Source organism: Pantherophis guttatus, chromosome 3 (assembly GCF_059756535.1).
Source record: "Pantherophis guttatus breed Tessera chromosome 3, ASM5975653v1, whole genome shotgun sequence".
Taxonomy (NCBI): Eukaryota; Metazoa; Chordata; class Lepidosauria; order Squamata; family Colubridae; genus Pantherophis; species Pantherophis guttatus.
In genome coordinates this window covers 22,224,637-22,249,135 of record NC_142065.1, presented here as the reverse complement: position 1 = coordinate 22,249,135, position 24,499 = coordinate 22,224,637, and the positions used below count along the sequence as shown (strand labels likewise).

Here is a 24,499-nt window from a genome sequence, read left to right as displayed (position 1 = left end):
AAGGGGGCTATATAAAAAAAATAATTATGGAACTAATGATCCTATGTGGTTCTACTTCAGATCCTTTAAGACAGTTGCAAAATTTCAGAGAAACACCTTGCCACTTCAAAGGAAATTTAGAGGTGATTATAAGTTTTCCAGCTCCATTTATGGAGAAATGAGTGAGTGAGATGGTTATCAGAAACATAATGGAGAAATGAAATGTATTTTAACACTAGATGTCACTATTGCTTTTTATATCTACAGGATATAATTTTTCTAATTTTTCCTGCTTTAATTTAGCTATTTTTATTCAGAAGTCATTTAGTGACTTAAATGACAGAACCACAATATTGGAATCATGCTGGGGAAAGTTCATTTACTTTTCAAATTAAGCCTCACTAATCACACCACGCACCAAAGAATTCTTCTAATCTCAGCATGTTTGTTGTCCTGCAGCACCAGTCCAGATATTACGCTTAGGAAGAGAACTGTTGATGCTTCACCGTGCAATGATGAAATTTTGAAGTCAGAAGAAGAGGATGAAGAGAGCATGATGACAACTTGGAAACCATTCCTGGTCAACATCTGCATGTTCACTGTCCTGACAGCGGGTGCATACCTCTGTTACAGAGTATATTTTCATTGATGGACATCACACTGGTGGTATCAGAATACCAGTAACATCCGTGGTGTATCATTTGTTTCTGTACAAGAAAGCTAAAAAGGGCAACTAAGCCTTATCCAAGTGGAAATGTATGGTATGTTAGAGAAGTTGGAACTTTGGTTAGGGTTTAAAGAGAAAGTTGATGCACTAGGGTTTAGGATTTAGCCCTAGGTCCCAAGAACATAATATTCTAATCTCAGGGCCTTAAGATATTCAGGAGTAAGCAGAGAATATGCCAAATAAGTCTTGTGTTTTTCATTTTTTCCTTATTTTTTAAAATGAAATAATAAGAGTTTACAACACATTGCTGTTTTTGTTTTGTTTTTTAATATTTTAAAGCCAGGGGGGTACCTTTGTTGTTCTTTTGGTGGTTTTTTTCAGAAAAAAGGAACTAGGCACAAGTGAACATTGCCTATGTTCTCCAAGCATTTGTAACCCAATACACGATCGTATTCCTTTCAACAACCACTGTATACACAGATACACACCCCTGAAGAATGTACAGTTTTTTTTTTGAGAGAGAGAGAGAGGGAGCTTTTCACTCTTTGCCTTTTTAAGGACTGATGGCTCAGTCTAAAGAACCACTTATGCATAGCCTCTTAATCGATTTGGATGTTGCTCAGGAGCTCCAGTGAATGACTGGAGACTGGACATGCTCAATTGGATTGCACCCTGGGTTTTTTGGCAGTGCAAATAATATGGGATGTATTTTATTTTTCTCAAGTAGGTTCTTGCTTCAGTAACATGCTATAAACGGGCACCGCTTTTTCTCAGGGCATCCCAACAGGTCAATGCTACAATATTCTCCCTCCTTTTTGGACAAAATGAGTGATTCCTCTCCCCACTCACCATCAGTGCTCATTGCTATGTTGTCAATCATCTCTTGCACTCTTTATTTCTGCCCATTGTATTGCACGATCGACTTCCTAAAAAAAAAAAAATTAACTTTGTATATAGTTTCCTATCCTTATGGAGAAGGGGGAAGGGAAATGTAAGCAGAATGTCCACCAGCATTTATACCAGATACTTTCTTTAGAAAAGGACCAGCGTGTAAGCTTGTCATCCTATGGAATGTAAAATGCAATCTCATTCTAGACTTACCATCTGAAGAATGTCCTATGCCGTAATCAGAATAGAAGAGGAACCATTTTAAAACCATCATCATCACTCTTTTAACGCACATGCAGTCCTCCTTATCCTAAAGATCCAGTGCAATGTTTCTCAGCAAAACTCAGTGCTGGGCCAGCTCTTTCTCTCGATCTTTTCCTGTTACAAACCACTGTGTTGATGATTTTCAGTGTTGTTTTTAGAACAAAGATTCCAAGATTAGCTTTTATTTGGCTTAAAGATCTTGCTGTTTAGGAGCCAGGTTTAAGGCTGCAATCTTAACGCATCCTTGAATGAACTCCATGATTCTGACTGTTAATTCAGATGCATAAGATTGGTTGCTTTATCCGTGAGCCTTCTGCCTCTGCTGAAGAGGAAGTTTGCACCCTAACTCAGAACAAATCCTTTTGTTCCATATGAAGTTGAAGAGAGAATTGGTTTGTATTTTATTTTATTATTTTAGGTACAGCTTAGCTTGAATGACTGTAGCTGCTAAGAAAAGAGTAAAAATTGACCAATCGTGTGTTTTGTTGTTCATAAATATTACGACTGGGGAAGTATGCTGATGTTGATAATCCCCCCCTTCCCCTTTTTATAAGCAATATAAATAACAAAAGGGAACCTTGTTACAGAGGAGAAAAAGTACTGAAGTTGCAGCTGTTCCATTAACAAAATGACACCCAATCTACAGTGCAAGTTATTTGGAAGTTCTATATTCTACCTATTATAGCACTTAAGTATCATCTCTTTTTAAAAATCCGTGATAGAGTATATCAGGGTTCTCACTCCATATTTATTTTACTCCTCAATTCTGACCAAAGTTAGCTTTTTCTTCTTTAAACAAATGAGATGTTAAAGAAAGGTCTTGGAGAAGGGGAAGGAAGAAAAGGTGGAGTTGAAAGAACAATTTCAAAATGAGGCTAGTATCAAGGGTTTTTTTTTTTCAAAGCAACAATAATACATTCATAGGTAGTCCTGGAAAACTTACAGCCCTTACCTGTGAGAAAGAGGAATTTTGTTAAGCAGTCAATACTTAGTAATAATATTGGAAACATGAAAATATTGACATGACTATAGAAAATGGCATAATATATAATGGCTCATCTATGTATTTTGCTACTCAGTATGTGATTGCTTTGTCCCTTTCACGTTCCGTCATCCAGTAGAATATTATTCAGACGCATTTGTATCACATTTTTATTCAAATGCATGTATAAAGTCTCCTAAAAGTGTCCTGATTGAAATCCATGTGCTTAAAAGGTGAACATAATTTTTTATATTTCTGCTTTCTGATGTGCCCAATTATACTTGCATGATCTGATTATTTAAATGGCTGTGATTCCAAGGGTGTCGCTGAAGTGTTTTCATTCAGCTCAAAGATTGGTAGGTGTGTGTGTTCTCTTTAAAAAGAAGCCTGGTTGCCTGTATCTTGCCTATTATTTGGCAGTTTTTCTATGTACACCATCTAAACCAGTTGTATAGCACTCATTTCAATCAAGTAACTATAGTACAAACATTCCAGAGTGTGTACAAAGCCATATTCACACCTCTCTCTCTCACGCACCCTAGTTTTCTATGGCAAATTGCTGAAACGTGAAGTGCCAAGACAGGGGCATTCAGCAGGAGGGATCAAAAATGTCAAGATGGCAGCCACAACCAATCAATTGAAGGCCCACCTCCTTTTGATGTGTGTGACACATGTAAAAAAGGGGGAGGTAGGTTCAACCATACAGGCGCAGGTACCATCTTAACCATTTTTATTCCCCAGAGACGCCCCTATGCCAAGATATATTAAATTGTCTTCTGAGAGTCCGAAGGAAACAGTTATTTACAAAGATCACCGGAATGAAACTAGAATTGAAAATCTGTTCTTTTCATTAAAAATAAATAAAGGGATTTTGGTTTTTTTTTTTAAAAAAAAAAAACCTCTTTGATGAAAGAATTGTATTCTCTCTTCCACAACGACATGGTCAACTTCAGAATGTATCTCCACAGCAACGTGATTGTACTATATTTAATCTGTCAGGGAGAACTAAATTACTTTTTTTGTTGTCCCAAGACAGCCAAGAAATCTCTTCTGATTACCATGTTCCTCTCCAGTCCGCCAGCATCACTATTTGCCTTGATCATTTTGAACAAAATAAATGCTGTATCCAATCAAATATTTGTTATGGTCGTAGACCAGCATAAGAAGGGTGGAATAGAAGTGCTGTAAGAAATGCAGTAGAAAGCCCCGATAAAGCTCAGCGAGGTGTGGATACGGCTTGTCATGCTGAACTGTAAGCATTTTGTTTTGATGTCCTTGTACATGTAATGTAGTAGTTTGGGGTGTGTATATATACAGTAGCATTTCAAAGTGGATGTATTGGTTAACCTATTCTTGGGAGGGGTTGGGGAGGGGAAAGGAAAAGAAATATCCATGTTTAAACTTGTTAGAAAGTTAGTGAGCTGCTCTGCTATATGCCTTAAGCAAAATATTTACTCATCAGGTCTTTCTTTTTTTACCAATTGCCATAGAAGACTTTTTTTTAAGAAAAGAAATAAAATAAAATAAAAAGAAGCTAAATGTTTTGGTATAATACATTTTCAGGTATATTGTCTCTTACGTAAGGCGCTGCAGTGACCTTACCGTTTCAGTAAAACTGTACAGTTTTTCAACTTCCCATACAAATTTTCAGTTCTCATTTTAGCTGCAACAATAAAAATTCTTTTGTAAAGAAACGCTTGTCTGATTTTTCTCCGCTTCCTTTTTTTAAAAAAAAAATTGTTCCAATGGCAGTAGCAAAAGCTCCTCATGGAAGCATGTTTTAGTCTTCGTGGGAAATTTTAATCATTTTACCTTGAAATTGCAGGCTAGCCAATTCTCATAAATTGGTAGGCACTTGTGAGGAAAAATTCTATGCTTGATTAGGATGGGGGTTTAACCCCTTTGCTGTGGTAAGAGATTAGCAATCTCCTAATCTCATACATTAATAAATACTTTAATTGGTGAAAAAGATTTTACATTGAACCTTTATATAGTGCTGTTAAGTAGCACCAGCTGCCTGCAATTACTGCAAGTTCAAATCTCACGAGGCTCAAGGTTGACTTAGCCTTCCATCCTTTCGAGGTAGGTAAAATGAGGACCCGGATTGTGGGGGCAATAAGATGACTTTGTATAAAAAAGAACACCGCTTAGGGGGGCCTGAAAGCCCTACTAAGCAGGTATATACAAAAGTATGAAGGCTATTGCTTAACGCATTGTAAGCCACCCTGAGTCTCCGGAGAAGGGCGGCATATAAATCAAACCAATAAATAAATAAAATAAATAAAAAGGAAAGACATGGCGGGGGGAGTGGGCACACAATGCTTGTTTAGCAAGAGGCAGAAATTAGAAAAGACTTCAGAGTTTGTAAAGATTTGCAGCTTTTCACAAAGGAGGCTCTTGCTGAAAAAACAACCTGGTAAGATAGTCAATAGAATTTGTATCGATAATTTCACAGACTCGTTCATGGAATTGCCCTTCGAGAGGTGCCAACATCACTCCTAGAAGACTGTTCTAGAGAATATTAGCCAGAAAGGCTGAATGCAAAATTGAAGGTCTAAACTTGTCAAGACTCTTCCAGTATATAATTATTTGGTGAGTGTGGAATGGTAGATTTTAAAAAAAACAACAACAATCCTGGTAATAGCCAGATTGGTGCGGTAGTTAAAGGCAGTGAATTGAGAACTGATCCAGCCTTAAGCATGAAGTCTACTGGATGACTTTAAGATTGGCCCTCCCTCAGTATTAGGAAGAAAGTAGTGCAACCCACTTCTGAAAACAAAGATCATCAAATAACAAAACTTCATAGACTTCTCCATGCAGTCATCAAGAGTTAAAATGACTATCACATTCCATTGCCATTGTTTAGCAAAACAACCACCAAAAACGTACTGGCCTGAAGGAGAAAAACTTACTAAGATTGCTATGTAGTACATAGAAATAGGTTTAGCCCAATAAAAATAAAAACAAAGGATCCAATCTGGAACAATTGAGAATATGCATACAAGCATATTATGGCCTGCCCAGTTCATGCCATAGTTTCCATCCATTGCAACCTTCTCCCTAAGTGCTTAATTTCTGTCTCTTCTCCAGCATCTTAAAGTCAAAAAAATTTACCCAAATGAAATTGACTCTTCCCTGAAATTCTCGTTTCATCTTGTTGTTGAATGTTATGTAAATGACCACTTGAAAATGAAAATATTTTTTCAGATATTTTAATAAAATCTTTTTTAAAAAACTGAATATTCAAACTAGTCTTAGCAATAAATACTGAAAAATACAGAGCAAAATATACTGTATAAAAGGATTTTGATTAAGTGATGAAAACCTACTTGTACATTTGGAATGGTCAACCATTATCATGTCCTTCTGGGGAAGACAGATGAAGGTCTACAGATGTTTAAATGCCTGGATTTTTTTCTACTAATTTTACTCCAATGTACTCAAATTTCATTAATGGAAATATCCACTCAAGGGATGGATAAGTAACTCCCCCTTTTTCCGATCCTGTAATTCCTCAATTGAGGATAAAATTGGAATGACTGAATGGAACTGAGTGTTTACTGGCTGGATGCCTGTCCTTCGTCAGAATAGCGCTTAGATTTATATACCCCTTCAGAGTGGTTCACAGCCCTCCCAAAGCAGTTTACATAGTCAGCATATTTCCCCCAACCACCTGGGTACTCATTTTACTGAACTCGGAAGGATGGAAAGCTTCAATCAGGATCGAACTCCTGACGTTGGGCATAGTTAGCCTGCAATGCTGCATTCTAACCACTATACCACCATAGCTCTTCAAATAGTTGGATAAGTAGAAATAGGAAACGGGTGCAGTGGAGGCGGGAGGAAGGAGTGAGGGAGAGAAGGTCTGTCAAAAATGTGAACATGGTAATATTCTTCTTAAATGGAAGCTGCAGGGATGACCAACAACTATTCGTAAAGCTCCAATCTCAGTCCACAAATGCAAGAATTTTCTGTCTTTGAGTTTTACTCTATGTACAGAGCCCTGTCTGCTTTTTCACATGCCTTGTGCATATGATACAAAGAAAAACAGGATAAGCTTCAATAATCCAGCTGTAGCCACCATGTTTTTTAAAAGCCTTGCAGATGCCCCTCTCCCCAAATCAAAGAATGAGTTGCCTTGTGGGGGGGAGGGCAGGGGAGATGTGTTTTCCCTAGGATGTTTTATATAAAAACAAAATGACTAAAATTTGAAATGATCAGACTCAACTTTTGCCCTTTGGTGTAGGCTTAAGCAGAGGTGGGCTGCTGCCGGTTCGGAGCAGTTCGGGCGAATTATAGCCTCGGCGCTATCCCATCCTATATAATCGCTGTGTGTTGGATGCTGTGCTCATGTGTGGAAGGCACGTGTGCAAACGAAGCACACACTCACATTTTTGGTTCTGTGCGAACTGGTTGTTATATTATGTGACACCCACCTCTGGGCTTAAGGTCTCCGTGAGATCTGCTCTGAAGGGAGAAGGCAACTAGAAGGCAACCACAAGTTAATTTGCTGCAATAAGCTAATAATTTTAGAACTTTACATTTGAAAATCTTGGTCTACAAGAATTAAATGAATAAATATATATAAAATAGTCTGCCTCCTCTTGTGTCAGAGAAGATAAATATTTGTCTTGAATGGAAACCAAAGAGGGACACTTAACCAAAAAGAAGCTTCTCCAATCTCATTCCTCGAATCCAAAAATGGTGTTTTGGGTTTCACTATACATCTTCAGCACCCAAATATAGTGCAAGTGTAATATTAGTTATATTTAAAACTAGAATGTGGATGCTTAAAAAATCTTTGTAATTATGGTTTGTTACATTTTCCAATGGCATTCAACTTTTCATTTTTCTTGGAAGACTCCTTTTTACTGTAGCATCTAACTCCTGGGTCCTCCTTTGAAGATCTTGTTCAAAATATTGTAATTTCAATTTCAGCTTCTTGGTATATAGCCTCTCTTAGTTCACAGCATATTTTGTCCATTTTTTCAAAAGCCAATCTTCCCTTTTCTCCTGCAAAGAAAAACAGAAAGTAACCATAACTAATGCAACTGTGTTGGGACTGGTAGTCCATATTCTCTTGAGGCATCAATGGTCCTCTCTTTCCAGATACTCCATAGCTATCTTTGCTAGGACAGATGTTCTCAATCACGTTCAGACAGATATTGCTCCAGCCCTTCCCTTTATTGGATATAGAAAAACTGTTTGGTTTCAGTTTATTGATGTATGAAACAAATGTATATGGTAATCTATCTAAGCAGAGGCACTCTGGATGGTGAGCAAAGATATGAACATGAAACATAATCTAGACTAATCACTCTCATGTCTCATATCATACAATGCCCCCAAACATCCTGCTGAGCCACAGGGCCTGGTGGCTCAGCAAACTAAAAGCATTGTGATTAACACCAGCTGTCTGCAATTACTGTAAGTTCGAATCTCACCAGGTTCAAGGTTGACTCGGCCTTCCATCCTTTCTAAGGTAGGTTAAATGAGGACCCAGTTTGTGGGGGCAATAAGCTGACTTTGTATAAATATACAAAAGTATGAAGGTTATTGCTTAACGCATTGTAAGCTGCCCTGAGTCTCCGGAGAAGGGCGGCATATAAATCAATTTTTTTAAAAAAATCCATAAATGCCAGAACTTACTGGTTCAGGATGGAAACTTAGGTCTTCATGGCTTCCCAGAAGACCAACAGGGTTGGGGTCACCCATATTTCCTAAGAAAGGCTGTTCTAAGTCAAGAGAAAGGCAGATACCAAGCCAAGAATTAAACTACAGCTTTCTTCTGGGTTTATTTTCTAGGAATGCTGATGTTGGCTCCAAAGTTATTCTTGGGAATAAACCTGGCACATCAACTCGTCACTGACTTTTAAATCTTCTTTTAAAAAGTAAGTCAGGTGGAATAGAGAACCCGATGGAAGCCAAGAAGTTATTTGCAAGCACCTAATAATTATAGTTCTAACATTCCGCATTGGTTATAATCCCAAACTGGATAATTTTATAAAGTTCAGTAAGGAGTACATGGTTTTAAAAGGAAGTTAAGAAAATTAAGTGACCATTCAAAGCAAATTTCTGGTTTTAAAAGGAAGTTAAGAAAATTACTTCAAGTGACCACTCAAAGCAAATTTCTGGAGAAAGCCCATTGATTAATTCTGTAGATTTGCAACTTCATTTCAGTTGTTTTTCAAGTGCTACATAGTAAATAGCTTGTAAATTGGGTTATCCAATTTCCTTCACTGTTGCTATCAAAAGAGGCCCAACCATCAATTCTCCTTTCTTGAATCTGTTATAACAGATAGGTGAAAGGTGGGGAGTAAATCCCATAAGTAAATAAAAACTTATCTGGTTTCACAGCTGCTAGAGCATTTAGTTCCCCATTTCTATATTAGTGAATAGAAGGCAGTTTGTGTTTTCTTTCTAGCGCCAGCTGCACTAAGACAAAATAATTCCTATCTGTCATCAAAATGTCATCCCTGAATTGGTAGACAAAATCAGGCTTACTAGAATGGCAGAAGTTAACCTCCGAATCAGGGTACTGAGGAAAGAAGGAAAATTTGTGAGCCTCCATATGTTATTGGAGTACAATTCCCATCAAGTTTGACCATATTGGCTGAAGCGAGCATCTGAGAGGGGTAATTTCAAAATGTGATAAATAATAAAACAAAATAATAAAGCAAGGGTGTCCAGTTTTTGTAATGGGCCCTGTAAGTGACTGCCTATGAGGTAAAGACTAGCACTAAACACCTAATTAGCAGGAGCCAAACTAATGAAGTTGCTCCTTGCTGTGTCCTTTAACTTTGTTGTATAGTCTCCACCAGGGGTGGGTTCTAAAAATTTTTACTACTGGTTCTGTGGGCGTGGCTTATTTTGTGGGTGTGGTTTGATGGTCATGTGACAATTCTTTAGGATTTAGCAGAGGTACTGGTCTATCAGGCTTTTAACTGCTTGTAGAGCTGTACCGGTCTACCCATTTGTTCTTGGAGTGTCCTGGTCTACCCATTTGTTTTCGAGCGTCCCGGTCTACCCATTTGTTTTTGGAGCGTCCTGGTCTACCCATTTGTTTTTCGAGCGCACTGATCTATCACCACACTGCCTTTTAACACTGATCAGCTGTAGGGCAACCCTTTGAAGCCCCGCGGCAAGAGTTTAAACAGTTCTTTTCCTTCCAGCCGATCAGCTGGGACTCGGGAGGCAGCGAAAAATTGGGGGCGGGGCCAAATAAAAGGTAAGAATAATGTGGGGGGGCGGGAGGGCCCAGCTCCCGAACAAAGAGAACCAGTTCAGTGACATCATATCATCACGGCTACCAGCTCGGCCGAACCGGGCCAAACCAGGAAGAACCCACCACTGGTCTCCATCATTTACAGCTTTCTTTCTGAAATGAATACACTTCCATGAAAACAATGGACGGCAACCTCCTAGTATTTAGTATTCTAAATATCTTTGGTGTGTTTATGGGGTCCAGAACAATGCTTGGGATTAGAGAGAGAACAACCACAACAATGCTGCTTCACAGCACGTTTGCTTCCCATTTGCTTTCACACATATAAGAATCTGAAACTGGAACTTGGAGTATGAGGGGCAGCAGAAGAGATGGCAGAGAGAATTTTAGATTTGGCATAAGAAAAAAAAAGATACTGAAAAGATGTGATCCAATGGCAAGAGGCAAATCAGTTCTTTAGAGCAAGCAATATTTACATCCTAGTGCAACACCCACGCTCACTAAGAGGATCAACTCTACAAGCTCCACTTCTTTTACTTACTAGTTTACAGGTAATCATCAGTTAGCTACTACCTATTTTAGGTCGCTAAAACTTAAAACAGAATAGAATAGAATAGAATAGAAGAGAAGAGAAGAGAAGAGAAGAGAAGAGAAGAGAAGAGAAGAGAAGAGAAGAGAAGAGAAGAGAAGAGAAGAGAAGAGAAGAGAAGAGAACAGAACAGAATTCTTTATTGGCCAAGTGTGATTGGACACACAAGGAATTTGTCTTAGATTGAACACCTAAGTCCCACAGTAATGTCTTACATATATGGATATTTACCCAAGTAGTAAGACTATATTACTATTATCCTTCTCATCTTTTGTTCTACTGTCTCTTATTGGTATCTTATGATTATATTTTCTTTGATATCTGTATGTACACTGACAGTTTATGCACAGGACACAAATTCCTTGTGTGTCCAATCACACTTGGCCAATAAACAGTTCTGTTCCATTCCATTCCATTTTTAGGTCTATAAAGCCTAGCCATAAAGCTTTGCAGGTATGTAAAGCAAAGGAAAACTGAAGTAAGATTATAAATATAATCATGGTTTCACTCAGTGATGCTTCACTTCATGACAGAGTTGCCACATCCATTTGTGATCACTAAACGAGGACTTGCTATTCATTATCACTAAGCAGAGAATCGTGAAAGCATTTACCAAACGAAAGTGTTGTTTCTCTGGCAGTGGTCCTTACTTCCTCCGTTTCTGATTGGCAGAGTGTGGCAATTTGCTCTAGACTTTCAATGCCCTGTTTGATAAAAGAAACATTTCAATAGCCATGTTTAAGTTATTTCTCCCAATTCTTAACCCCAATGCATCTCTTTGAGAATAGCTAACCTCTGACTACAGTAAGCTGAAATGTATGGCCTTCTGTAAAGAAAGGAAGTCCAGTATATTTCGAAGGAAAATGTTATTTGCATCTTTCTTTTTTTAAGGCTCTGCTTCTGCCCATTCTCCAGCTCAGAAAGCTAAAGCAGGGGTCTCCAACCTTGGCAACTTTAAGCCTGGTGGACTTCAACTCCCAGAATTCCCCAGCCAGCTCTGGCTGGGGAATTTTGGGAGTTGAAATCCACCAGGCTTAAAGTTGCCAAGGTTGGAGACCCCTGAGCTACAGCAATACAATCACCGATCTGGCAGTTTGTAACACATCAGCCAGATGAGAGAATGGCCACTGTTTAGGACTGCAAACCAGAAACAGCCAGAAGCAAGAGCCAATCACATGCTCTTGGTCTATCATAATTTACCAAGACAGGTAGTCCTCCACTTACGACCACAATTGAGCCCAAAATTTCTGTTGCTAAGGGAGACTAGGTGCTAGTCTAGGTGCTAAGGGAGACTAGGTGCTAGGTGAGTTTTGTCCCATTTTGTTCCATGCTACAATGATCATAAGTGCTAAAATGGTCATAAGCCATTGTTTTTAGTGCCATTGTAACTTTGAACAGTCACTGAACAAACTATGGTAAGTCAAGGACTGCCTGGTACATGCTTATCCTGCCTTGTTTATATACAGCTCAAGGGAGGCAAACATACCTAAATATTCCTACATTCTCCTATTTTCCCCACAACAGTCCTGTGAGGTGGGTTGGGCTGAGACGGTATGACTGACCTAAAGTTACCCAGTTGGCTTTCATACCTAAGAGAGGTCTCCTGGTTTCTAAGCTACACCTATACCAAATGCCTCTTAAGTGCAAATTTTATTACCTAAACCAGGTGTCAGCAACCTGTGGCTCCAGAGCCACATGTGGCTCTTTGGGCCCTCTGCTGTGCCTCCCTGTCGGATAATCCCACCACTGGCTGGCCCCGTCGCTCACCCTCCCCTCCCAGTCACTCCTCGCCTGGCCTGAGAAGGTAAGGGCAACGGCGGGGAAGGAGAAGCGGCCAGGGTAGAGACAGAGACTGGGGGGAGAGAGAGAGAGAGGTCAAAAGGGTCTTGTGGTTCCCGGTGTTTTTTAACAACTGATTCTCTGCCCTAATGACTGGCTGGGTAGGCGTGGCTGGGGGGGGTCATGTGACTGGTAGAAGTGAGTGATGCCAAGTTGGCCACGCCCACTCAGGTTTTGTGGCTCCCGGTGTTTTCTTTCCTGTGGGAAACGGGTCCAAATGGCTCTTTGAATGTTTAAGGTTGCAGACCCCTGACCTAAACAGTTCTCCAACTTTGTGGAGGGGAAATGGGTCCATTTGGAATTTTGAGATCATTCTGCCAGTTCTCTTGCAAAACAGCTGCAGGAGGGTTGGGTGGAAGCATTTTCAATCCCAAAATAGCACTAACTTCCCAGAAAGTTACTAATTTTATTCCCACCGCTACCTCTTGTCCTTCTCTCTATTCTCCCTGCTTACTTTTTGTCCTTTTTCTGGATTTGGCCCTCTAAAACAAAACATTGGATGCAGCAGTTAGATTTCTTTTCTAAGAAAGCCAACAAGGACCTTTTGCCCATATTGCAATGCTATAAAAATTTTGCTCGATTATCAGGAACCGTCATTTCAGTGAAGGCTAAACAGCCTGCAAAGGTTTTCACAGTTATATGCAGTGAACTGGACCTTGAAAGGAAGTTACTGATTTCCACATCTTAAAGTTGGCCAAAAAAAGTCTACACTGAGATTACAGCCAGGCAAAATAGTGAATGTTCTGGGGTCCAGGCCAATAGATGACCTGATCACAGAATAACCATAAGATCCCAGATCAGGACAGGAGCGATGTGACCGATGCCCTTTAGTGGAGCCCTTAGGAGGATTCCAAGGACAGACAACATGCCTTAAATTCTCTTGAGGAAGAATTTGGACACCCTCTGCTGGCTGTTGATGAAACCTGTTCAAATAGTCCCTTTCCCTAAGAATATTCTAATCTAAATGAGTCTATGGAGATTCTCAGTCATCCAGGTCATGGTTGTCCCAAAGGTGCTTTTTCAAGAGGCAACTGGACTTTCTGGTTTTTCGTTGGAGATGTTTCGCTTCTCATCCGAGAAGAGCTGAAGAAGCAAAAAGTGAAACATCTCCAAAGAAAAACCAGAAAGTCCAGTTGCTTCTTGAAAAAGCACTTTGGCACATTCTAAAGCAGTGTTTTTCAAACTTGGCAACTTTTAAGATGTGAGGACTTCAATTCCCAGAATTTTCCCAGCCAGCATGCTGCAGAGCAGAGGTTCTCAAACTTTTTGGTCTTTTACATTCTTAAAAATGATAAAGGTAAAGGTGCCCCCACACACGCGTGCTAGTCGTTTCCGGCTCTAGGGGCGGTGCTCATCTCCGTTTCTAAGCCGAAGAGCCAGCGCTGTCTGAAGACGTCTCTGTGGTCATGTGGCCGGCATGACTAAATGCCAAAGGCACACAGAACGCTGTTACCTTCCCACCAAAGGTGGTCCCTATTTTTCTACTTGCATTTTTTACGTGTTTTTGAACTGTTAGGTTAGCAGAAGCTGGGACAAGTAACGGGAGCTCACCCCATTACGCAGCACTAAGGATTCGAAGCACTGAACTGTCATATCTATCAGTATTTACTGTATTAGAAATGAAGACTGAGAAATTTTAAAGCATTTATTTGATTCACTCCTCCACCCCATCCCCGCAAGACCACAGTTTGAGAACCACTGGTCTAAAGAGTTCTTTAAAAGCACTCACTCTGAGGTTTTTGAGGGCTAGACAAGCGGCTTGCTGTAGTTTGGCATCATTGTTGCTTAAGAGATCTGTGTAAAAAGGAAGAGCCTGTAGTAAAAAGAATGTAACAAGGCTGTTAATATTTCTTCTTTAAAAAAAATACTTTAGCATAAATACACTAAAACCACCACTCCCAAAATTCCCTCTCAGTTGTAATCCCTACACATCTGAAAAGCACCAAGCTGGAAAAAATTGTAATTTATTTATTTATTTATTTATTTATTTTAAATTTATATACCGCCCTTCTCCCTGAGGACTCAGGGCGGTGTACAGCCAGAATTAAAAAACATAAAATACAAATATTAAAAAACAATTAAAATATATATAAATCTGGCCCAAAATTAAAAATACAAACCAATTAAAACATTTAAAATTTCTTCTTAAGCCAGCCCGGCTTGCTGGAAAAAGTGGGTTTTAAGGGCACGGCGGAAGGCACTAAGGTCTTGGATTCTCCTTATCTCTGGGGGCAACTAATTCCAGATTTAACAGACTTAAAGAGAATTCTAGGCCTATATGTGATCCTGCTTTTTGTCCTTCCTTTGCAAATAAAGAGACAGCATTTCTCAACCTGGGAAATTCTGGAAGTTGAAATCCAGACACCTTCAAGTTGCCAAGGTTGAGAAACACTGGTTTTCTTCAATCTGACTCTACCCTGTAAATACTTGGTCTATAAATCTCTTAATTCCCAGTTCAGCACATTCTTAGTGATAGTAGGAAATCATGGGAATGTAACTCACGGAATCTGGGATAAGGAAAGCTGGCTCAAAGTATTGGGCTTTGAAAGAAGATGCAAGATTGGATTGACTTGCCTTCAGAAGTTGTAGGCACTCCCACACTAGAGGTTTTTAAGAAGAGATTGAACAGCCATTTGTCTGAAATTATGCAGGGTCTCCTGCTTGGAGTTGGATTAGAAGACCTCCAAGGTCTCTTCCAACTCTATTATTCTATTCTATCTCTGATTCGTCATGTAGTTCCTGAATCTGAAGAAAACACCTTCCCTCGAATTAGTTTACCTGACCTAGATTACTATAAAAATTATACATGGAGGAAGGAAGTGATGCATGTTAGCAGGAGATCTGTAGAAGATAAAAAGAATAAATCACTACATTAAGGGCACTTGTTCCAGGTGCATAAAGAAGGATAAGGATAAGGATAATTTTATTTCTATACCGCCCCTCTCCCGAAGGACTCGGGGCGGTGTACAGCCCGGTAAAAACACAATACAAATATTACAATTTAAATTTAAAAAATTATTAAAAGTATTACATTTAAGGCCAATTAACTAAAAAACCCAAAAATTTAAGAATTCCAAATTTAAAACTCAATTTATGAAACTAGCCCTGCCTGTCGGAAGAGCAGAGTCTTAAGAGCACAGCGGAAAACTCGGAGGTCAGAGATCTTGCGTATGTCTGGGGGCAGTTCATTCCAAAGGGCAGGGGCTTCCACAGAGAAGGCTCTCCCCCTGGGTGTTGCCAGCCGACATAATTTGGCCGACGGCACCCTGAGGAGTCCCTCTCTGTGGGAGCGAACTGGACGGTGGGAGGCAGAAGGCGGTCACGTAGGTACCCAGGTCCTGAGCCATGAAGCGCTTTAAAGGTGGTAACCAACACCTTGAATCGCACCCAGAAGACCACTGGGAGCCAGTGCAGCTCACGCAGGAAAGAATACAGATAGTCCTTGAATTACAACCACAATTGAGTCCAACGTTTCTGTTGCCATGTGAGACATTTATTAAGTGAGTTTTGCCCCATTTTATGGCCTTTCTTGCCACAGTTGATAAGTGAATCACTGAGGTTAAGTTAATAACGTGGTTATTAAGTGAATCTGACTTCCGTATTGACTTTGCTTGTCAGAAGGTCACAAAAGGTGATCACATGACCTTGGGACACTGCAACTGTCACAGTTAGTTACCTGGTGTCTGAATTTTGATCATGTGACCATGGGGGATGCGGCAACAGTTGTAGGTGTGAAAAATGGCCTTAAGATACTTTTCTCAGTGCTGTTGTAATTTCGAATGGACACTAAATGAACTGTTGTAAATCAAGGACTAGCTGTACCTATACTGGCTGGGGTTTACATGGTACTACATTGGGAGCCACTGCCAACAAAGCAGTTCAACAAAGAAGAGCAATAAAGATGATTAGGGGACTGGAGGCTAAAACATATGAAGAAGGGTTGCAGGAACTGGGTATGTCTAGTTTAATGAAAAGAAGGACTAGGGGAGACATGATAGCAGTGTTCCAATATCTCAGGGGCTGCCACAAAGAAGAGGGAGTCAAGCTATTCTCCAAAGCAGCTGAGGGTAGGACAAGAAGCAATGGGTGGAAACTAATCAAGGAGAGAAGCAACCTAGAATTAAGGAGAAATTTCCTGACAGAATAATTAACCAGTGGAACAACTTGCCTCTAGAAGTTGTAAATGCTCCAGCACTGGATGTTTTTATGAAGAGATTGGATAACCATTTGTCTGAAGTGCTGTAGGGTCTCCTGCCCAAGCAGGGGGTTGGACTAGAAGACCTCCATAGTCCCTTCCAACTCTTTTATTCTATTCTATACTGCCATGGACAGACCTCCTGCATACTATAGCTACCGAAATGCATATATTCCCAGGGTGCAGCTAGTGGGACATTCTAAGGAAAGGGGAAAGCTCCTACTTTTTGCCTGAAATTCCTGTTGGCTGCTGCACGAGAAAGGCACAATGTGGCTGCTTTGCCTATACGATGATTCTCATCAAGCTGCAGGACCGCAAGGAGCCGTAAGGTCTGAGGCAGAGGTTCCAGCTGATTCAGCTGCTTCCCTTTCAGCTTCTTTATTTTCTTCATTCTCCCAGGACGTTGCAGGTCCTCTGTCAATATTACTGGAGGAAAAGAATTCAGCCATAAGTAGAGAGGCTCAGAAAAACAATTACTATTGTCGGGGCCATGGCAAAATAATTGCTTTTTAAAAATGGAGATTCAATCTGAAATCTGAAACCATATGTGGTCTTAGAGTTACCATTTCTAGTCAAGCCATTAGTCCGGTATGCTAACTCCTGGAACTAGAAGTACCCTCGCCAAGGAAACAGGCACAAAGGGATTTTTCCAAGCAAAGCTAAAACACTACTTCCAGACTGTTGAACTGGAGCATTCAGAGTGGTTAGAGTACAGTACTGCAGGCTACTTCTGCTGACTGCCGGCTGCCTGCAATTTGGCAGTTCGAATCTCACCAGACTCAAGGTTGACTCAGCCTTCCATCCTTCGGAGGTCGGTAAACTGAGAACCCAGATTGTTGGGGGGCAATATGCTGACTCTGTAAACCGCTTAGAGAGGGCTGTAAAGCACTGTGAAGCGGTATATAAGTTTAAGTGCTATTGCTATTAGGGGCTGAATCAGTATTAAAATATCTCTATAGATTTATTTATTTATGTATTTATTTATTTATTTATTATCAACAAGTATAAGGAAGCAAGTAACAGTATAGACATAGACATGGACACATGAAAAAAATTGGCACAAATAAAAGGATATAAATAGGCAAAGTAAGAGCCTGGTGGCGCAGCAGACTAATAGCCTGTTATTAACATTCAGCTGCCTGCACTTACTGCAGGTTCGAATCTCGCCAAGGCTCAAGGTTGACTCAGCCTTCCATCCTTTCTAAGGTAGGTAAATTGAGGACCCAGTTTGTGGGGGCAATAAGCTGACTTTGTATAAAATATACAAAAGAATGAAGGCTATTGCTTAGCGCATTGTAAGCCGCCCTGAGTCTCCGGAGAAGGGCGGCATATAAATCAAATTTAAAAAAAACAAAACAAAACATACCATAAACACATAGAATGGTTACATATAAATGGGGACAGTAGGACAGGGAGGTAGGCACGCTGGTGCGCTTATGCACGCCCCCTTAGGAACCTCTTAAGAAACATGAAAGGTCCATGGTAGACAGTTTAAGGTAAAAGGTATGGGGATTAGAGAGACTAACAACAGGATCAGGTAGAGTGTTCCAGACATTTACTACTCTGTTGCAGGTCATATTTCTTACAATCAAGATTAGAGCGATTTATATTGTGTTTGAATCTATTGATAGCCCTTGTGTTATTACTGTTGAAATTAAAGTACTCATTTACAGGTAGAACGTTTTGGTAAATAATCTTATGAACTAAGCATAGGTCAGAACATAGGCAGAGTAGTTTGAGGCTATCCAGACCTAAAATTTCAAGCCTGGTGGGATAGGAAATTTTATTTCAAATAGAAGATTTGAGTACTCTTCTAGGAAAATATCTCTGGACCCTCTCTAATGTATTGATGTCTGAAATACAGTGAGGGTTCCAGGCAGGTGAACAGTATTCAAAATTGAATGCAAGAATGAAAGACCTCCTGCCCTTGTTTCTTTTTCCCTTGTCAGATGCCTTTGGGAATTTCAGAAAAGGGTCCTTAAAAAACTGTCCTCTTCTGGTTTTATTCTCCAACAACAAATCTGAATATAACCAGTTTGGTGTAGTGGCTAATACACCAGGCTAGAAACCAGAAGGCCATAGGTTCTAATCTCATCCTAGGCAACCTAGCAGTAACTCTTGACAAAGCACTTCTTCAAATCTTGCCACGAAAACTGCAGGGATTGTTTACGCAGTCACCAGAAATTAATGTTGACTCAAAAAACACACATACACATAGAGAGAAAACTTATGATAAGTTCCCTCTATAATAGGAACAGTGTACATCCAACATGGCAGGTAGCTGTCAATATCCCTTACTGAAGTCAGTGACCCAGTATACTACAAGCTAAAGTTCTGGCATAACTCTGAACCTCAAGATGGAAGTGAAAGAATAGTAATGCAGGATACCAGATGTCATCCAATCAACTTGTTAAAAAGTTTAAAAGGGATAAATTTAATCAATTTGAAAATTATCCAGGAAATCTACATGTGCCTCGAGTTTCACAATGAGACAAAGATGGAACGTAAATGTACTAAACAATTTTAACATTAACTTCTCTAAGAAATCTGTAGGTGATTTAGATTCTAAAACAGATACATCCCAAAAGATGTTGCTACACTGGCTTTGTGTTTATTTTGTTGAGTACAGTCTTAATGTTTTCCAGTTTTAGGAATTATCCTCACGGCTTTAAAACAGTGTTTCCCAACTTTGGCAATGTTCAGATTAGTGGACTTCATCTTCCAAAGTTTCCTAGTCAACAAGGCCAACATTTTGAAAGTCAAAACTCACACATCTGGAAGTTGCTAAGATTGGGAAACAGTTACCTAATACACTTAGTTAGTAAGAGCAGCAGAACTAGGAAGCAACAATGATGCTCAGGCCAATCAGTGTGTATTACTGATGTGGATCAGAAAAAGATATGGATGAGAAAAAAAAATAAGGATAACATATAATGCCTTATGGGAAGCTTTTCCACAGCTTCTGAGACAAAGATCGGACAATGATATTTGCTAATTACTAGCTCGGTGGCCTTGACTGCATGTGTTTTTCATAGAAAAGCTACTAGCTACTAGCAACATTAGGAGCAGAGAGGCCATTGTTATTCTCAGCAATCTAGATTATTATCACCTTAAAATTCATAGTGTTTGGCCTGGTTATGAGACTGTCTACTTCATCTAGAAACTATCCATCCAACCTGTGTGGGTGGGAGGGCATGTTTTGGATTCCTTCCCTTGAGATGTGAAGAAAGTATCCAGAGAGAATTGCCCATTGCTATTTTAATTTCAAAAGTTCATTAAGAAAGAACCTTTCCCAAGACCTTTCAGAGCAAGGATTGCCACCTAGTTGGAAAAACTGCTACATTGGAGTTGGTCATCTAGGATTGAGAGGATGTTTTAATTTGTACCTCAAATTTCCCATTAATTACTTCAACATTAAGGTTTGGGACTCAATTATATTTTATTTTGGTTCTCCATATCTATCCACTCATTTACCTTCTTTAGCGAATCGGATCAAATATTTTTCCAAGTTGTTTATATGGTGTTTCTCCAGGTAGCTGTAAAACTGGAATAATGTCACAGATTCAGCTGGAAGATCTCTTGAGTTGCCTAATAAAATGCCTCCAACTATCTGTTCCAGGAATACCTGCAAAACTAAAGAGGATGGATATGAGATGAATTCAGTTCTAACCATAATATACTGCTTCATTTACCTATTTCTAAGGTTATAGGCCATCCATCAAGTTGACTCATAAGGTGCCAAAACAATCTATAGTAATGTACTACAAACTATAATTTCCTGAGCTGAAATCCATTATACATTTACATAAATAGTTACAAGGGTTAAATTATGTAGCAGCAAGATAAATAACAACAGCTGCTTACTTGATGGAAAACAATATAATATTAAACTTTGATGTTGCAAAATTAATAAATTACTTATCAAAATAGCATTAGCATTTTTATCAAAAAGCCAAAAGTGTCAAATAAGAGCCTTTCAAAAATAATAATTCTCCAAGGCCGATCTTTATGCCAAAAAACAGAACAGGAAGCTACAGCACAGAATATAGTAGATTCCACAGTTCAACCCGAGTTACATATATTCCCTTCTGTTGGAATAAGATACTATGAAGTAGGGTGGTCTGAAGGAGCTGGCTATCCTGAACTGGCATGCAGATTGGAAAGGGATCTAAGACTTCTACCAATCCAAATTTACCTGCAAGAGTAGGGCTCAGTTACACCATTGTGTGTGGGAACCACAGGATTTGACAGGGCTTGCTGTATACATCACGGCATGGTTCTGCAGCCCTTGCTTGCTCCTCCTGAGCTCACACCACCACTCGTATCATAAATCGCACTGTGCTTGCACCCATCAGACTACACTCTGCCCTAAAGGCAGTGAGGTAGCAGGCCCTGTTGGATTCCTTTACATACATAATGTTTAGCAGAGTTGATCTGTTCCATCCTTGGATGGTTATGGACCTTCTGTTGCATGCCTAGCAAGCAAGCAGCTCACTGCTCAGTGCTTTAATCCCTGCCTCCTCTTTCCCTGGCAGCAAGAATCACAAGAAGACAGGTGCTCCCCAACTGCCAGCTGCCACTTGCTTTGTTACACAAGCTGAAATGAGGCCCAGGAGCCTCCCAGAAGTTCCTATAGCGAGTCACTTTCTGCTTTGTATGCTGGGCAGGGCAGGGATGGCCTTTCTGTCTTACTAAATGCCTTTCGACAGGTATGAAACATCTTGCTCTCTATAGGATTCTCTATGAGATGAACATCGGATATGTTAGAGTCGGATATGACTGGACAAAGGAAACCTTTACTTTTAGAAAGGGCAAAAGCAGAGGTGGTATTCAGCCGGTTCTGACCAGTTCTGGTGAACTGGTAGCAGAAATTTTGAGTAGTTTGGAGAATCGGCAAATACCACCTCTGGCTGGCCCCATTCCCGATTTAGTCACTGCCTCCCAGCTGATCGAGTCCCAGCTAATCGGCTGGGTCTTCTTTTGTTGCACTGCACAAGAGAAAGGAGCTGGAAAGCAAATTGGTGGGCTGGGGAGGGAATGGAGATTTTACAGTATCCTTCCCCTGGAGTGGGGTGGAAATGGAGATTTTACAGTATTCTTCCCTTGAATGGGGTGGGAATGGAGATTTTACAGTATCCTTCCTCTGGAATGGGGTGGGAATGGAGATTTTACAGTATGCTTCCCCTGGAGTGGGGTGGAAATGGAGATTTTACAGTATGCTTCCCCTGGAGTGGGGTGAAAATGGAGATTTTACAGTATTCTTCCCTTGAATGGGGTGGGAATGGAGATTTTACAGTATCCTTCCTCTGGAATGGGGTGGGAATGGAGATTTTACAGTATGCTTCCCCTGGAGTGGGGTGGAAATGGAGATTTTACAGTATTCTTCCCCTGGAATGGGGTGGGAATGGAGATTTTACAGTATCCTTCCTCTGGAGTGGGGTGGGAATGGAGATTTGACAATATCCTTCCCCTGCCACACCCACCAAGTCACACTCAGCAAGCCACGCCCATAGAACCAGTAGTAAAAAAAAAGTGAATCCCACCACTGGGCAAAAGCCTAGCAATAATGTATTTTTTTAAAATATTTACGTGTAGACATTGCTTACCAGCCACCTCATTTAATGAACTTTCGAAGTTACAATAGCACTGAAAAAAATAACTTGATGACTAGCCCTCATTTTTACAACCAATGCAGTGTTCTTGTAGTCATGTGATTGAGATTTGGGTACTTTGCAACTGATGGGTATTTACTATCCCCTCGCAACATCCCATGGTCATGTGATTGCCACTTGCGCACCTCATCACTGACTACTGACAAGCCAAAACAAGAGGGAAGCCAGCAGTAAAATTGTGATGTCTTGCTTAATGACTGGGGCAGTTCACTTAATGACCCAAGAGGAAATAGGATCATAAGCCCACTGCAGTTATGTGGTATTTCACTTAATGACTGTGTCATTTAGCAACAGAGTTGCCAGTTCCAATTGTGGTTGCTAAATAAGGACTACCTGTAAATACATTTTTTAAATGTGACATTCTTCCTTTTTTCCTCTTTATTAATTCGCAAGGAACTTCTATATCAATGTATGAAAAGGCTTCAGTGTTGTAAACTTTGGACTCATGCAAATTTTTCAATGATTTGACTCTGAGACCCCAGACTAGAATAAACATTCTGAACATAAATGAAGGACATTTTCAGTTCAATTTACTGAAACAATTATATGACCCACACATCAAAATGTACCTTTTTCTAGATGATGTCGATATTTCTCTTTTGTTTTGAACATCAATATGTATTTCAAAGGAGTCCAAAATCTTTCCGCTGGACAGAATAATATGCTTCCCTGTTCAGTGCATTCACTCCAGATTTTCAAGCAGTGTTTCTGCTTTTTGGCTTTTTGGATAACTGCAAAAGACAGCTTTGGAAGTTAGCAATGGAATTAGAACTCTCTTTCAGCTGGAAATGGAATATCAGATGATGCCAAGATGAACCACTACAATTTTGAATATATGCAAACATTCAAAGACATAAAATAGGAATGTGTGGATCAAGAATAGGTAGCCTAATGCCCTCCAGATGTTTTGGACTTCAACTCTCATTAGCTCTAGCCAACATAATCAACAGTAGGGGGACTGTGGGATTTGTAACCCCAAAGATCTGCAAGGCACCAGATTGCCTGGGGTTGATATGTTACCAAATTATGCTACTAGTCTTTTATTCCCTTCAAGTACCCACCCCATGAGTCAGAATTTCAAGTGATTATACGACAAGGAAAGAAGGGAGAGACATGTCTCAAATGTTTTGCCAGACAACTGGGAAACCAACCCACCCAGCAGCAAAGAAACAGGAATAAAAATCTGTTCATTATGAAGACATCTGTAGTTGCAAAAACCACATAGTCTTTGAGCCTTAGTCTAGCTTTTGACATTGCAGATTTCACATGCTTTTTTCCATATGCGGTCAAGCAAACTGCAAGCCGTAGTCAATGTTGAGATGATCAATGCTGACAGATGTGATCCCAGAGAGCACAACCTGACTCCTACAGTTAGACCTGCCACCATCCCAGCTCTCATTTAAATACAACAACAACAACAACAACAACAACAACAACAATGCTCTTCATTCATTCTGTTGTTCAACTATGCAAATGATTACTTGGCCTTGAATTCTGACTTAGAAGACAGCAGTGATTGATCCAATGACTTTTCTGGCAGTGCACAGCTTGGATAAATAAACCAGACCGCATGATGAATAAATCAACCTGCAGGTGGTCCATTTGCAAGTACCATAATAAAATAAATTTGACAAATTTAATACATTTAATAAAACGTCATGCGAGCTTAGTGTTCTTGCCTAAAATCTTATGCCCACTTGCTGTAAGTTGTTAGATGAAAACACTAAGATCTCATGATAGCTGAAATGCTAAACTCTCACAACATTGGAAATCTCCCAAGATTTCAACCCTCCAAAGTTATTTTTAACTTTTTACAGTATTCTTTAATTCTGGGGTCTTTTAGGTGTTATTGGCCAGGGAGAAGAAAATCAGACAAAGCATGGCACCTACACAATCGTACCCCATTGGGTATGATGGACCACAAAGCATTTTGATGGTTTGGTTTTGGTTTGGTTTTTTTGCAGTCGTGTCAGAAACACGGAGGCTCTTCTGGGTTGAAAGGATTAACTGGTGACATCACAGTTGACCAGAGGACACTCAGTTGGGGGTCTACTTCCATGTCTCTGGCAGGAGCTGGAGTGAAGGATGAGAGCTCAACCCTACCCCATGGCAGCTCTCAGATCTCAAATCTTCTCCCTCTTTTATAAAAGATTTTTAATTTTTAAATATCTTTTAGTATTTTATATATTCAATTTTAAA

At 39.9% G+C, this 24,499-nt stretch overlaps 2 protein-coding genes across 5 annotated transcripts in view; one reads left to right on the top strand and one right to left on the bottom strand.

Annotated features, from left to right (window-relative positions):
* PTPN1 (protein tyrosine phosphatase non-receptor type 1) overlaps positions 1-4,474 on the top strand; it is a 93,205-nt gene extending 88,731 nt beyond the window's left edge. The window contains exon 9 of the mRNA XM_034413792.3: positions 439-4,474. Coding sequence (XP_034269683.1) covers positions 439-628 — 190 coding nt within the window. The 3' untranslated portion in view covers positions 629-4,474. The remainder of the gene's footprint in view (positions 1-438) is intronic.
* Positions 4,475-7,526: 3,052 nt separating this feature from the next.
* Positions 7,527-24,499, bottom strand: part of RIPOR3 (RIPOR family member 3) — a 127,016-nt gene continuing 110,043 nt past the window's right edge. For all 4 annotated transcript variants that reach the window (XM_034413786.3, XM_034413791.3, XM_087889099.1 and 1 more), the window contains 6 exons: positions 22,870-23,031; positions 20,103-20,261; positions 16,852-17,054; positions 14,163-14,246; positions 11,208-11,298; positions 7,527-7,793 (listed from right to left, as the gene is read on the bottom strand). In XM_034413786.3, coding sequence (XP_034269677.2) covers positions 7,693-7,793; positions 11,208-11,298; positions 14,163-14,246; positions 16,852-17,054; positions 20,103-20,261; positions 22,870-23,031 — 800 coding nt within the window. In that variant the 3' untranslated portion in view covers positions 7,527-7,692. The remainder of the gene's footprint in view (positions 7,794-11,207; positions 11,299-14,162; positions 14,247-16,851; positions 17,055-20,102; positions 20,262-22,869; positions 23,032-24,499) is intronic.